This window comes from Trachypithecus francoisi, unplaced genomic scaffold (genome assembly GCF_009764315.1).
Source record: "Trachypithecus francoisi isolate TF-2019V2 unplaced genomic scaffold, Tfra_2.0 Lachesis_group11, whole genome shotgun sequence".
Classification (NCBI taxonomy): domain Eukaryota; kingdom Metazoa; phylum Chordata; class Mammalia; order Primates; family Cercopithecidae; genus Trachypithecus; species Trachypithecus francoisi.
The window spans coordinates 20,055,446-20,071,035 of record NW_022681456.1 but is presented as its reverse complement, the minus strand read 5'-3'; the positions used below and the strand labels follow the sequence as shown (position 1 = coordinate 20,071,035).

The 15,590-nt window shown below is 54.0% G+C and overlaps 1 protein-coding gene across 1 annotated transcript in view; it reads left to right on the top strand.

Moving 5' to 3' along the window:
* DTX1 (deltex E3 ubiquitin ligase 1) overlaps nucleotides 1-15,590 on the top strand; it is a 41,518-nt gene that overhangs the window by 7,888 nt on the left and 18,040 nt on the right. Inside the window, exon 3 of the mRNA XM_033220513.1 lies at nucleotides 12,835-13,525. Coding sequence (XP_033076404.1) covers nucleotides 12,835-13,525 — 691 coding nt within the window. The remainder of the gene's footprint in view (nucleotides 1-12,834; nucleotides 13,526-15,590) is intronic.

The window sequence follows — 15,590 nt, the reverse complement described above, 5'->3', positions numbered from 1 at the left end:
CCCCTTGCTGGCTTTGTGACCATGGGCAAATTCCTTAACCTCTCTGAGTTTGTTTCCTCCTCTGTAAAATGGGGATAAGAATAGTCCCTAGCTGGGAGGGTTGTCATGAGGATTAAGTGAGATATGTAGGTAAAAGCATGGAGGATACAACTTTGCACATAGTAAGCACTCATGCTCAAGGAAGAAAAAGATGTAAATGCCTCACTAGGGAGATGCAGGGTGCGTTCAGCCATAGGGTGTGCACAGTGTATGCCTAGAGCCTCTGAGAGGAGGACTTCCTGGAGGAGGAATCCTTTGAGAGTGTGTGGTTTGGGTAAATAGAATGATGGGAGGAACACTTCCAGGTGGAGGAAATAGCAGGGGTCCTTCAGCAGGGTCCTGGAGGAGGGTCTCAGGCCTGGGTGGCAGAGGGAGGCTGTGATGGGAGATAGGGGATGGGTAGAGGAGGCCTCTTGGGGCCCACTGGGGCCTGGCAGGCTGGGCTGCCAGCTGCTGCCCTTTAGCAGCCAGGCCCCAGGGGACTTACAGCCACACCGCAGGACCAGCCTCATTAATCATGGGCCCTTGGAGCTGGAGCAGGTGGGGCAGGGGCAGCCTCAGGCACTTCCTACAGTCTGTCTGGGTTCCCTTCACCCAGTCAGCAGGCGTCACCCCCTTTTACACATAGTAAAGCTGAAGCTCAGAGGGTGGGGAGCCACCTGCCCACACTGGGAAAAGGTGGATCTGAGATCAGATCCAGCTCTGCAGCTGGGTGGGCAGGGCCCTTCCCAGGCTCGCCCAGGCCACTGAGTACCTTGGACAGCACCATCAGCGACCCGCCCACGCTGGGGGTGGCGATGCCCGGGACAGACCCCCCTTGCAGCTCTCTCCCTCTCCCTCTCCTCCCCTGACCCCTTTTTCCTCCTTCTTCCCTCCCTCCTCCTCTCCCGCTTCCTCCCATCCCCCGCCTCACCCTTCCAAAGGAGCTGTGGAGTCTGACCTGGAGAGGAAGGAGGAGATGGAAGCTGTGATGGGAAGTGTGGGGGCTAGAGTGGGGGAGGTGATGCGGAAGTGACAGGTAGCAGGACTGTGGAGGGGATGGTGAAGAAGGTGGTAAGGTGTGAAGGGCGAGGGGATGGGAGGGGAGATGATGGAAAGTGTGATTAGAGAGTGACGAGGAGGGGCCAGGAGGGGGAGGTCATGGGGAGGCCAAGGGGATGGGGCAGGACTGGTCACAGTGGCTCCAAGTGCCCATTCAGGCAGTAGGCAATGGGGCTGGGATCCCTAACTCTCTCCCCAGTGTGATGTTCTTGGGGCATGGGGGTGCCTGGGGTGCTCCCGGGCCTCCGCCCGCCACCTTTGTCTCTCTCCCTGGGCCTCCATCCTTCCACCTGGCTCTGGAATCACAACCAGTGGTAGCCAGTCCCCAGGACAGCTCCAGGCCCTTAGATAGTTACCCCCATGAGCCCACCCAGCCTCTGGGTTGACATAGACACCCCCACCAGCCCCTAGCTGCCTCTGGCTGACATCAACTGAGGACATGGGGCCTGGAACTTGGAACCAGCTGCCTTGGGGAATGCTGCTGGTGAGGGCCGGGCTATGGGTTCCCGTCCCAGTACCAGCTGCTTACTAAGAATCGTGGGGTGTGTAGGCCAGGTGTGGTGGCTCACGTCTATAATTCCAGCACTTTGGGAGGTCAAGGCGGGTGGATCACCTGAGGTCAGGAGTTCGAGACCAGCCTGGCCAACATGGTAAAACCCCATCTCTACTAAAAATACAAAAATTAGATGGGCATGATGGTGGGCACCTGTAATGCCAGCTACAGGAGGCTGAAGCAGGAGAATCACTTGAACCCGGGGGGTGGAGGTAGCAGGGAGCCAGTGAGCTGAGATTGCGCCACTGTACTCCAGCCTGGGCGACCGAGTGAGACTCCGTCTCAAAAAAAAAAAAAGACTTTGACCTTAAGTAAACCACACTCTCTCCCTGAGCCTCTGAGCCTCTGTTTCCTCACCTGTAATAGGGACCTGGTGATAGTACCGAACTCGTGTGATTGTGGTCACCATTCATTCATTCATCAGGAATTTCATGAGCACCTACTGTGTGCCAGGCAGTCTGGGCACCAGGAATGTCACAATCAACAGGACAGACACAAATCCCTGCCCTCAAGGTTCTTCTGTTCTGGGGGTAAGGGGTGGGGTGATGATGGGTGTGATACAGGAGGCTAGGCGCCAAGGAAGTCCCAGCATATAGGATTGTCCCCCACATTGGGGCCCAGGAGCTGCTGGGCTAGGAACTGAGTCGCCTCCAGGTCCCGCATGGTTGTGTCCTTGCTCGGCCACCCTGGCCAAGCGCCTCTCCTTCTCTGGGCTCCTTCCATCATCCCTCTGGAGCTGCTCCAGGCTGCTACTGCTGCCTGCACAGACAGCAGTGGCAGGCCGGTGACGGGGTGCATGAGGGAGTCTGGCACTGGGCCCTGGAGCTGAGCACCCTGAGATGCAGAACAAAGGACGAGGCAATCAAAGGAGGCTGCCAGGACAGTCCTGCCAGCAGCTGCAGCACAGCCACCTCTTGTCCCGATGACCGACTGGGCCTTTGTCCCCTCCCCCTCCAACTGCAAGCAGAGCACAGCAAGAGGAAGCGCAGAGTTTGCCTGGAGTACCACCTTCCCAGGGCCCTCCGCCTGGCTGCAGTAAGCATTGCCCTCCCCAGCTTCCTCTGTTCTAGGGAACAAAGGTTCATTCGTTCCAAGGTGTTACTCACCTGGCCCTGTGGAAATGACAGTCAGGGAGCCTGGGTCCAAGACCTGTCTCTAATTTGCCAGGTGATCTTGCCCAAGTTTCTCTCTGCAGCTCAGCTTACCCATCTACACAAAGGCTGCAAATTCAGATGCTTACAAGGCCTGGGCAACTAATAGAAGTGTGTGCAGTGTCTGGGAAGGCAGAGGTTTTTTAACTGTCTTGCTCTCCAGTGCCTGGTACGCAGCAGGTGCTCAGTAAATACTTGAAGGCATGAATGGGGCCAGCATAACTCAGCTCCTGCTCACTGTTTCCAAGGAGGCCAATCGTTGTGGCCCCACCCTTGGATATCTGGGGATTTCTGAAATCTGGACTGGTGTGAGTCTGCCCCAATTTTTAAATGTGAGGCCGATTGAGGTGGCTCATGCCTGGAATCCTGGCACTTTGGGAGGCTGATGCAGAAGGATCACTTGAGCACAGGAGTTTAACACCAGCCTGAGACCCCATCTCTACCAAATAAAAATGAAAAAAAAAATAGCTGGACATGATGACACACACCTGTGATCACAGCTACTCAGGAGGCTGAGGCTGGGGGATTGCTTGAGACCAGGAGGTGCAGGCTGCAGTGAGCGATGATAGCATCACTGCAATCCACCCTGGGCAACAGAGTGAGATCCTGTCTTAAATAAATAAATAAATAAATAAATATTGGTCACTATTTTTAAAATGTAAATAGCATGTGAACCAGAACAAAACCATATCTGCCCAGCTTGCAGTCTCGAGCCTAGTCATGAGCAGCATTCAGTTAGGTTCATTCAGATGTATTTGGTTATTCATTCATCCAACATTTTGCAAGTACCTACCTCCCCACACTCCTGACCACAGAGGGATGCCAAGGTGACTGTAAACCAGCCCAGCTTTGGAGAGACTGCCAGGCTGGAAGGAACACAGACACCTCCGCACCTAGTGAGCTATGTGCTTTGATGGCAGCATTGCAGGTGCAAGGTGCTTTGGCGGCCCCACAGAGCGAGTGGTTTGCCCTAAGGATAGCAGAGAAGATTCCAAGAAGACAGAGTGCTTGTGCTGAGCCAGAAGATTGAGAAAGAACTCAGCAGGGAGGCCAATGGGGTGGGGTGGGCAGGACACTCTAAACAGATGGAACAGCATATGCAAATACAGAGACATAACCACACACACGGTGTGTTCAAAGAATAGCTGGAATTTTGGTGTGGCTAGAGAGTGAGGCTGTGCAGACAGCTTGTGATGGGCTTCAGAGGCTACACTAAGGAGCTTAGACTGATTCCTAAGGGCACTAGGGAGCTATTGATAGCTGTTGAGCAGAGGAGTGACACAGTCAGCCTTGAGGCTGTGAAAAATCCCTCTGGCTGCCATGTGAGAATGCACTGCACATTGCAAAGAGTGGATACTGGGACATGGGGAGAGGAGGCCCCTGCAACAGTGCAGGCTAGCACTCTGGTGACATGGGCCAAAGGGCCGACAGTGGAAGTGGGGGAAGTTCAAATCCTGGCTAGATTCAGTCTTCACTTAGTAGCCCAGTAGCTATGTGACTTTGAACTTCAGGCAAATTGCTTCACCTCTCTGTGCCTCACTCAGTGTTTGTACAAGACAGTAATAGTAATAGTTATCATTATTATCATATGTTTATTATCATTATTATCACAACAACCTGCCCGTCATTTTGTGGCTGAAGAGTTGACTTACATGAAGCATTTAGAACAGCGCCTGGCACATAGCAGGCCCTCTGGGAGTGTTTATTATTATTATTATTGTATTATTATTATAATTATGCCGTTTCACAGATGAGAAAGGAGCAGCTTGGAGGGCTCAGGCGGTGGAGGACTGTCCAGCCCTCTGTCCCCTCCCCCTCCACTTCCTGCTTTGCTGGGGATCTGAATCCCCTGCTGGGTGTGTGGGAAACCGGGTGACCAGAAAGCCCCCCACACAGCCCATGGCATATGAGTGCCTGCCTCCGCCTGCCAGCAGCTTCCAAGGTGGTAGCCTCTCCGAGTGCCACGCAGCCCCTCCGCCTTCCTTAGGCAGCGCTGCAGACCCCCTCTCCTCCCCTCATCTCCCCACCGCCCTGGCCTGGCTTCCAGCAGACCCTGGAGAACCTGGGCTGGCTTCAACCACGAGGAAACCACTAATGGGCCACAGCTTAGCCTGATGAGTCCCAGAGGAGAGTTTGGAGGGAAACAGAACACTGCGGGGTTATCGATCTTAAGGCAGGAGCGGGCGAGGCAACCTGGATCCACAGGCTGCAGCTCCAATCCCAGCCCAGCCAGTGCCCCCAGCCAGACTTCCATGTCTTCTCAGGGAGCCTCAGTCTCCCCATCTGCTCGATGGGGCTAATATTAGCACACACCCCTGGGGTTGCTGTGAGGACTGGGAGATGACATGCGTGAGCCCCCAGCACAGTTGCTGGCACTGCGGAGCATTCGGTAAGGTGCTGGCTGTTGCTGTTGTCCTTGTTGTGGGAGAGAGATGAGCAGCCACGCAGATGCCAGCTAAGGGACTATTCCAGAAGGTCAAGTAGCAATCCGGGGTTTGCCGGACAGCCATGTCACTTACTTACCGTGCAACCACTGTGCCTCAGTTTCCTCCCCCAGAACATGGGCTCATGAGACTAAGTCAGAGGGAACAGCAAATGAAGCGAGGCGGCCTTGTGTGGGCTTCGGCTGGACCACTCACAGATGGCATCCGGTGCGCTCCTAACTGCTCCGTGCCTCTGTTTTCTCGCCTCTAAAATGGGCCAGCAACACCCCCGCCTCCGAGGGGTGCTAAACACACCCTTCAGCTTAAATGAGCTAAACACAGCCTGGGGCAGAAAAGCGTGCTCTTTCAGTGTGGATGGCTGTTAGTATTATGACTTCTGGGTTGGTGAAGGATTCAGTGACGTCTCTCACTGGGGCCCAGCCACTGCCCAACCCCCGGTCACAGGCCTCAGCCTGTGGTGGGACTCCCCCAGCCCGACAGGATGTCCCATGACTGCCTCCCACGTGCCCCCTTCCCGTCAGGGTCTGGGTGCCCCCAAACTGAGATCATTTCCCTCCGGGAAGTCAACCCCAAAGGGAGGGGTTCCCTGCTGGGCCTTGAAGCTGGCCCAGCCCAGAGAGGAACCGTTTAGAGTCTGAGGGACCGGCAGGAGGAAGGCTCAGGGGCTCAGAACCCTCCCCCTTCTCCAGAGTCAGCTGTTTCTTAAGGCTAAGACGTGGGGGCTGAGGCACCCACATACCCACCTCTAGGCAGCGGGGTCAGATCGGTACCATGCTCTAGGGCAAAAACCTCACATGGCTAAACAACGGAAGGTAAAGCTGAAGTAGTGAGCTCTCCATCGCTGAAAGTATCCTAGGCTGTGCTACCACTTGGTGAGGTTGAACCCCTTGGAACCAGTCCAGCCTGGGCCTGCCTTTACTCCATGAGTGTGGCATTAATCCCAGCCCTCTGCTCTCACCCTCCCAAGAGTTCACCTCTCTGGGCCTCAGTTTCCTCATCTGTAAAATGGAAATAGTCCTGGTCCCTCCCTGGAAGCAATGGTGTGAGGATGAAATGAGTGAGTGCAAGGAGATTGCTGAGTGCAGCATGTGCCATACAGTAGGTGCTCAATAAATGCTAGCCTTAGTTTCCCTGATTCTCCGTGATGGTCTCAGCCTCTAGGTTTCCAGCTTCCCTTTCTTTTCATCTCTCAAGCTAGTTCTATCGCTGACTCCATCTCTCTTTGTATCTGCTTCAGTTTCCCATGTTGGCCTTGGCCTGTCTCTGACAGTCTCTTCGATCAAGTGTGTCTCTCTCTGTCTCTCTCCATCCCACTGTCACCCTGTCTCTGCCCCAGGCATGAAGCAGTCACTGGCTGCTGTGGCTATGGCCGCCCCCACACCCGGTCTCAGGGGGCCCGGCTTGTGCAGTGCTCCAGCTGACACTGACCAAAGCCCCTTTCTCCGGTTCAGCTGGAAGAAGCCTGGAATTTTTCTGCCAAACATTTTTAAGCAACTAGGGAGGAGAGGGAAGGAGAAGACAACAAAGGCAGACACACAAAAACAGGCCGAGGCACGGAGCCTGTGTCTGTCATAGGCCCCTAACTGCCTGGGGGACCCAGGCCCTGTGGCCAGCATAGCAGGGTGCCCTGAAGGCCAGAGTGGGGTGTGTTCTGCTCCGGGCCACCAGCCTGAGGCCCAGCCTCTCTCCCAGGCTGAAGAAACTCCAGCCCCTTCTTAGACCCATTGTTCTGGCTGAAAATCTAGGCCACGGCCACTGCGGAGGAGAAGGAGCATTTCCACCACTGCTCCCTTGGAAATCTTGAGATCGAAGTCCAGGCAGGTCACCAGGGAACCAGCTGCCCACCCCCTCGGCCTGGTTCGCGGCCAGCCTGGGCCAGAGAGGCAGACGGATGGGCAGGCGGGCAGCGGCGGGCGCTGCAGGGTGCAGGGCCCAGCGGGGAGGACAGCAGCTGCCCTAATTACTCCCGCTCTCCAGGTTCCAATCTTGTTTCAAAAGGACTCCAGGGACACAGCCTTTAATAACTACCAGTAAACAGGCAGGAAAATCGATACCTGGTAAATAGAGCCCTGGAGAGAGGGAGGCCTGGGCTAGCTGGCCCTGATGAGCTCCCAGAGTCCTTTGCTGCAGAGCTGGCCAACATTGATGTTAAGAATCCTCCTCCCGGCCTGAGGGTCCTCCCCAGGGACCCCTCGACGCTTGGCCTCCACCCTGGGGGCTGCTTGCTCTCCAGTCGCCACTCCCTCTCCATCAAGCCCAAATTTTCCTCTTTCCCACTCCTCCAAGTGCCAAGTAGGTTGCCTGTCTCGGTTGCAGATGCCTTCTTTGCACCAGGCTTTGTGCCTGGTGCTCGAAACATAGTTGCGTATCTGACCTAGTAGTCTTTGTCCTCCCAAAAATCATCTACCAATGAGAATGACTAAGAACAAAAACAAATAATGACAGTGTGAGGACAGACATGCAATAAAAGACTGCTGCGTTTGCCAACTATAGCAACAGAACAGAGAAGCCCGTGTTGGAGGAGATGAGCACATGGAGGGCTTTGTTGGATGAACAGGAGTTCACCAAGTGAACAAGGGCTGGGGGAGGATGAGTGTGGGTAACGTACGTAATATCAGCCATTATAGCTGTATTCATTGAGTGCTTACTAAATGCTAAGTGTTCTGCTAAGCATCTTTGCCTATGCATTATCTAATTTTGTTCCCCCAGTAATTCTTTGGGGTAGATATTAACACCCCCATTTTATAGATAAGGGCACTGAGGCTATGTGTGGTGCCAGCCAGTTTTTGCACAAGACCTGAGAGACTTTTTTTTTTTTTTTTTGAGACAGAGTCTCACTTTGTTGCCCAGGCTGGAGTGCAATGGCGTGATCTCGGCTCACTGCAACCTCTGCCTCCCAGGTTCAAGCGATTCTCATGCCTCAGCCTCCTGAGTAACTGGGATTACAGGCATGTACCACCACACCTGGCTAATGTTTGTAGTTTTTAGTAGAGATAGGGAGTTTCACCATGTGGGCCAGACTGGTCTCGAATTCCTGACCTCAGATGACCCACCTGCCTCAGCTTCCCAAAGTGTTGGGATTACAGGAGTGAGGCACCGCACCTGGCTCGACCTGAGAGACTTCTGAGTTGTTTGAATCACTTCACTCTGCACCTCCTGTCCCGGCCCCTCCCCTGCCGAGCTCAGGACTTGGCACACAGGGGAAGTTAAATAAGGTGGGTTCCCATTGCTTCCCTTCCTATCCTGCACATTTTTCAGGTAATACACTGCCTTCCCCTCACCAGGAGCTCAATGGTAGTACTTCATGCACATCAGCCTTGAAGATCAGTCATCACAACCCCTCAGTTTGCAGGTGGGGAAACCGAGACCCTAAGAGGGGAAGACCAGCACACAAGAGCAGGTGGGGGCAGGATCCAGGGTTTTCTCTCTAACTCATCCCCTCCTGGGCCTGCTGTGGAGGAAGCCCCATCACCAGGGAAGAAATCAATCTGCACACACTCAATTAAAATGATAAATCAGGCATCAGAGTGAGGCTGCCCCAGAGGTGCAGGTGAAGTTTTTGTCTGATTGGCTGGAACATGATAGGCCCCAGGGACCTTATTTCCTGGGGCTGGGCCGCCAGTCGAACCTCTCGGCCTCTCCAACCCCGCCCCTCTCATATCAGCAGCCATAGCTCCATGCCTCGATTTCTCCAGCTATCGGGACCTGGCCAGTTGGCAGGGCACACCGCTAGTCTGTAGCCCTTGTGATTCTAACAGAGGAGAGGGAGAGGACAAGCTCTTTCAGCCCTGAGTAGGGACATACCAGTGCGGAACAGTCTGAGTTCCCCTATCCGGTTGCAGATCCCTGGGCCAGGCACCCGAGGAAGATGCCAATTAACAATGGAAAAGCCTTCTAGGTATTGAGGGCCTACTGTGTGCAGGCACTGTGCCAGGTGCTGGGAGTACAAGAGTGAGCAAAGCAGACAAGATCCCTGACTTCGTGGCTGACAGCCTAGAGTGAGTATACGCAGTGTAAAGAATGCATGCAGATTAATACATCTTGCCTGGCTCAGTGGCTCACACCTGTAATCCCAGCACTTTGGGAGGCTGAGACAACTGGATCACCTGAGGTCAGGAGTTCGACACCAGCCTGGCCAACATGGTGAAACCCCATCTCTACTAAAAATGTAAAAAAATTAGCTGGGTGAGACATACTCGTAATCCCAGCTACTCGGGAGTTTGAGGCAGGAGAATCATTTGAACCTGGGAGGTGGAGGTTGCAGTGAGCCGAGATCACGCCACTGCACTCCAGGCTGGGTGACAGAGAAAGCCTCTCTCTCTCTCTCTCCTCTCTCTCTCTCTCTTTCTCTCCTCTCTCTCTCCATATATATATATTCAGGTAATGCCAAGTGCCAGGGAGGAAAATAAAGCAAGCTCAGAGGACAGCAATAGGAGGGCTGCATTTTTAGATGTTTGAACACACACCTGTAAGAAAGAAGGGAGGAAACGATGAGAACATATGGGAATGGTGAGGTCATATTCCAGGCAGAGGGAACAGCCAGTGAGAAGGCCCTGAGGCTGGACAGTGCCTGGTGTATTTGAGGAACAGCAAGGAGGCCAGGGTGGCTGGAATGGAGTGAGTGACAGGGGGAAGTAGGCAATGTCAGAAGAGGACAGGACCCCACAATGTGGGGTTTCATTGTAGGTCATAGCAAGGACTTTGACTTTTACTCCAAGTGAGCAGAAGCCCGGGAGGATCTTGAGGAGAGGAAGGATGTGATCTGAGTTGCATTGAGCAGGACCCCCCTGGCTGCGGTGCGGGAAATGGATTACAGAGGTAAGGGTAGTATCAGAGGCCAGTCATGAGTCTACTGCAATGGTCCAGGCAGGAGAGATAACATGGTGTGGACTGGGTGGTGTGAGTGCAGTGGGGAGCAGTGGTCAGATGTGTATGTGTTTGAAGGTGGAGATGACTGGATTTACTGGCAGATTGGAGGTGGGATATGAGGTAGGAAATCAAGGATGAGACCAAGGTTTGGGGGTCCAAGGAAGAGCATCCGGAAGGGTGGAAGCTGCCAGGAATTGTGATATCAAGACTTCGGGAGGAGCAGGTTTGGGGCAGGGGAGAGCAGAGCTGAGTTTAAGGTGTCTGTTAGACCTCTCCAGGGAAGGGTCATGAACCTGGCTCCCAGGGGAGAAGATGGGGCTGAAGATGGCAGATTTTGGAATCATCAGCATAGACATGGTATTTATCTCAATTGATCCTCTTAGCAACCCCACAAGCAACTGTTGCTATAGCTGGCAAATGCAGCAGTCTTTTATTGCATGTCTGCTTGTGCCCATTTTCAAGATGAGAAAACGGGCCCAAAGATGTTGAGTTGCCTACGCACAGTCACAGAGCTGGAAAGTCAGAAAGTCAGGACTTGAAGTGAGGTCTGTCTGCCTCCCAGCCCTGACGTCTCATCCAGACCCTCTGTGGCTGTTCTCAGTCACTCCTCCCCTAAACCCTGTGTGAGAGGGAAGGGGTGGGTCATGGATGATCACCCCTCTTTTTGAGATGGGGCCACTGAGGCCTGGGGAGGTTTAAGGGACTTTCCCGCAGTTGAGGAGCAGTCGAGTGTGCAGTGTTTCTGCAGGTGTGCCAAATGAACCCAGCAAAAGACTCACTTCATCAGCCCCAAGACACAAAGCAGGCTAAAGGCTCTGAGAAGTCCTGCAGCCTCGACCTTAGGTTATCTCTGGTTAGCCCAGAGTTTCCTGTGGAGCCTTGCTGTCAGGGGAGCACGTAGAGCTTTGGCAAACACAAAGCTGTGGTTGAGAGTAAAGCCCCAGTGCCCTCCTTTATGAAAGGGGGCCCACCTGGCAGTCAGCAGGTGTTTGTTGAAGGAAGTAACAAATGAAACAAACAGATGAATGAAAATAACAAATAAGCAAATGAAGGAATGGACCAATGCAGGGATGAGCACAAAGTGTGAATGAATTTTTTTAAAAAATGGATCCATTTGTGACCTAATGAATTCATTCATTCATTCAACAAATATCGCTGGAGCACCTGCTGTGTGCAGGTGCTGGGGATACAGCAGAAAATAAAACAAAATCCTGACCTTGTGGCTATTACATGCTAGTGAGGGAGAGATGGACAGAAACCAACATAAATGGGTAGAATGTGAAGTATATCTGATGGAGAAAATGGAGCGGGGAAGGAGAGAGGGGAAAGTATGGGGGGGTGCACATTTTTAAAGAAGATGGTGGTAAATGAAGGAATGTCTGAATGCCTGAATACGGGAGTGGGCTGAAGATGGAGAATACATAAAGGTATCAATTTAAAAAAAAAAAGCATAAGGGGCCTAGGGGCGGTGGCTCACACCGGTAATCCCAGCACTTTGCGAGGCCAAGGTGGGTGGATCACCTGAGGTCAGGAGTTCGAGACTAGCCTGGCCAACATGGCAAAACCCCATCTCTACTAAAAATATAAAAATTAGCCCAGCAAGGTGGTGCATGTCTGTAGTCGCAGCTACTTAGGAGGCTGAGGCAGAAGAATCGCTTGAACCTGGGAGGCGGAGATTGCATTGAGCCTAGATTGTGCCACTGTGTTCCAGCCTGGGTGACAGAGCAATACTCTGTCTGAAAAAAAAAAAAAGTGGGGCCGGGCATGGTGGCTCACACCTGTCATCCCAGCACTTTGAGAGGCCAAGGCGGGTGGATTGCTTGAGCCCAAGAGTTCAAGACTTAGCCTGGGCAACATAGGGAAACCCTCATCTCTAAATAAATGAATAAAATAAAATAAAATAAAATAATGGATGACTGCAGGCAGGAATGAATGACCTAACAAAAGAATCATTGAATGAATGAATCATTGAATAAAGGAATATATGAATATGTGAACTAGGGCATGGATAAATGAATGAACTAATGCAAGAATTGTTGAATGACTAAATGAACTAGTGCTTGAATTAATGAAGGAAGGCATGAACAGATTGATGAATGAATCACTGAATGAGTGAGCGAACTATAAGGAAGGAGAGGACTGCATGGGGCCTCTGTGCATAGCCTTGGTCTCTGTCTGTGCCTGCCCCACCTTATCTTACTGTGGTCTGAAGAACCCCAAAGCCCCCTTTGCCCTCCCTGGCACCATCCAGGGCCTGTGATAAACCCCCACTCCAGTGTCTGTCTTGGCCCTGGAGAGATGGAGGGTGGGGGAGCCCTCCACACCTTGCTGGTTTCCTACCTCAGGCTATCTTGGCACCCCCACACCACTTGGTGGCTTTCCCACCCCTGTCCCAATCTATTGATCACGCGCACATGACCACCTCTCGCCCCAGTACTATGTGCTGAACCTTTAGCCCCGGCCCCCCTCACCCTGGCTCCCGCCTGTCCTGACCCTCCAGCCTGTACTGAACCTCATGCCTGGGCCTTGACCTCCTTGCTCTCAGTGCATGTGTTGACCCTCTCCCCAACTCTGGATGGACCCGTTGGAGGCCTTTGCTGACCCTCCAACCTCCCGCCCACCCCTGCCTTGCTGTGGCCCGCCCTTCCAGCTGCGCAGACCAGCGCTCGGCGTCCTCACCCGCGGCCGAGCCGCCCCCACCCGCTGTGCTGACGCCCCCTCCTCATTTCGAGTACAGGCACCATGCGGCCCGTGCGGCGCAACTTCTACGACCCGTCGTCGGCGCCGGGCAAGGGCATCGTGTGGGAGTGGGAGAACGACGGCGGTGCATGGACGGCCTACGATATGGACATCTGCATCACCATCCAGAACGCCTACGAGAAGCAGCATCCGTGGCTCGACCTCTCGTCGCTGGGCTTCTGCTACCTCATCTACTTCAACAGCATGTCGCAGATGAACCGCCAGACGCGCCGGCGCCGCCGCCTGCGCCGTCGCCTGGACCTAGCCTACCCGCTCACCGTGGGCTCCATCCCTAAGTCGCAGTCGTGGCCCGTGGGCGCCAGCTCGGGCCAGCCCTGCTCCTGCCAGCAGTGCCTGCTGGTCAACAGCACGCGCGCCGCCTCCAACGCCATCCTGGCCTCGCAGCGCCGCAAGGCGCCCCCCGCGCCCCCGCTGCCGCTGCCGCTGCCGCCGCCGCCCCCTGGAGGGCCTCCAGGCGCGCTCGCCGTTCGCCCCAGCGCCACCTTCGCAGGCGCCGCGCTCTGGGCAGCTCCCGTCACCGGCCCCGCCGAGCCCGCGCCGCCTCCCGGGGCGCCCCCACGGAGCCCGAGCGCCCCCGGCGGCGCGCCCACCCCGGGGCAGAACAACCTCAACCGGCCCGGGCCCCAGCGCACCACCAGCGTGAGCGCGCGCGCCTCCATCCCGCCGGGGTAAGACGGGGCCTAGGGGGAGGGGGTCTCTGTGTCGTCCGCAGGCAAGGACGAAACCCGGGGGTGGTTGGCCACTAGGGCAGGAGCAAAGATTACAATAATATTAATGACGGTAAGTAATATCCAGCATCCACTAAATGTTCATTTTGTGCCAAGCATCAACTAAGCACCTTTACATGTTCCCACGCATCTGTCTCCATGCATAAGGACCCTATGAGGTAGATACTGTCATCACCTCCAGTTCACAGACAGGAACTAACTCCCCCAAGATCAGACAATTCACGTGATGGGGCCATAATAGCAACATCAGCAATGGTGCGTGTTCCATGTTTATTATTTGCTAAATTCGTTATATGTATCACCTCGTTTATTCCGCCAAAATGTCTACCATGTGCATATTCCAGATGGGGAAGCCGAGGCTGGGAGAGCTATGGTGCCTTCTCAGGGTCACCGGGGAAGGGTAGTCCTTGGAGTCCAGACCTGTCCGATTCCAAAGTCTGTGTTGTGTTGTCTTAGGATTTTTAGAGGGCTTCAGAGTCCATCTGTCCTTGTCCCCGTCCATACCTACCTCACATGGTGGCTCGAGCAAGCATCAGCTGCTTGTCCAAAGTATTTCCCCATAGGCTGCACCTGAAATACCACAATTACTCTGGGTTAATACTATGGTTTGCACACTGGGCTCCAGGGACTCCTGGGGTGACCTGGAATCGTGGGGGTGGGGGAAAGCCAGGCAAACAAGAGTCTGTCTCTCTGCTCTTGTTTTAACGAGAGCAGCCCTTTTTGGAAACACTTTTATGAACTGGCTTTCCCAGCATGATTTTATTAAGGACGGGCACCCAGCTTATATCAAGTTTGCAAATTATTGGGTTAAGGTGTCCCAGGCCCCAGGATAGGGACCCAGTGAGCTGCTGTTGGGTGCCCACCCTGGACCCCAGATTCATTCCATCTGAGCAAAGAACCAAGGCTTGAGGGGTGGCAATGAGAGGAAAGATCAAAGACCTTGAACTTGGGAAAGACCAGGGGGATGTGGACTGTGGGCCACAAGAGGAAGAGAGGGCACCCAAAACCAACTGTGTTTCAGTCACCATGGCATGGCCCGGGGAATTGATAATGATGGCCGGAGATCACCAAAGCTCAGATCTGGATGTGATCTTTGGGGTCACCGCATCCAGGTCACCCCTTTTATTATGGGCAAACAATGCCTGGGGAAAGGAAAGGTCAGGATCCTGAACTAGGTGGCCCTATTCACCCTTTGTCCCTGTGGGAGTCTGACTTCCTGGGTTCAAATGCCCTCTTGGCCACTTCTTTTTTTTTTTTTTTTTTTTTTGAGATACAGTTTCACTCTGTTGCCCAGGCTGGAGTGCAGTGGCATAATCTCTGCTCATTGCAACCTCTGCCTCCAGGGTTCAAGCGATTCTCCTGACTCAGTCTTCTGAGTAGCGGGGACTACAGGTGCACACCACCATTCCTGGCTACTGTGTGTGTGTGTGTGTGTGTGTGTGTTTGTGGAGAAGGGGCTTCACCATGTTTCCCAGGCATGTCTTGAACTCCTGACCTCATGTGATCCACCAACTTTGGCCTCCCAAATTGCTAGAATTACAGGCATGAGCCACCACGCCCGGTCCCCCTCTTGGCCACTGCTGAGCTGGGAGACCTGGGACGAGTCCCTCTCCTTCCTTGAGCCTCAGTTTTGTCATCTGTCAAATGGGAGCAGATCTTCCCACCGTGTGAAAATGCTGCGTACCTGAACACAGCATCTACACTGGCAGTAGTTCAGGCATGGCCGTTAGGACTTATTTTTCTCTCCAGGAGGAGGGTTGGCATGGAGGGCGGGGAAGCTGTAATTTTCCAGGGACGCATCACAGCCAGCCACTACCACCTGCCTGCCTCACCCTTCCCTTCCCCTTTACCTCCTGGTCATTCCTCTCGGAAGAGAGTGCCATGGGGACACACAGAGGTGTGTCCCGTGTGACCTCAGCCTAGGGCAGGCCCAGTGCCAACAGAGAGGAGACTTGAGGGGGTCAAAGAAGACCCCTTGGGGAAGCCTTGTCCAAAACTGCAGATA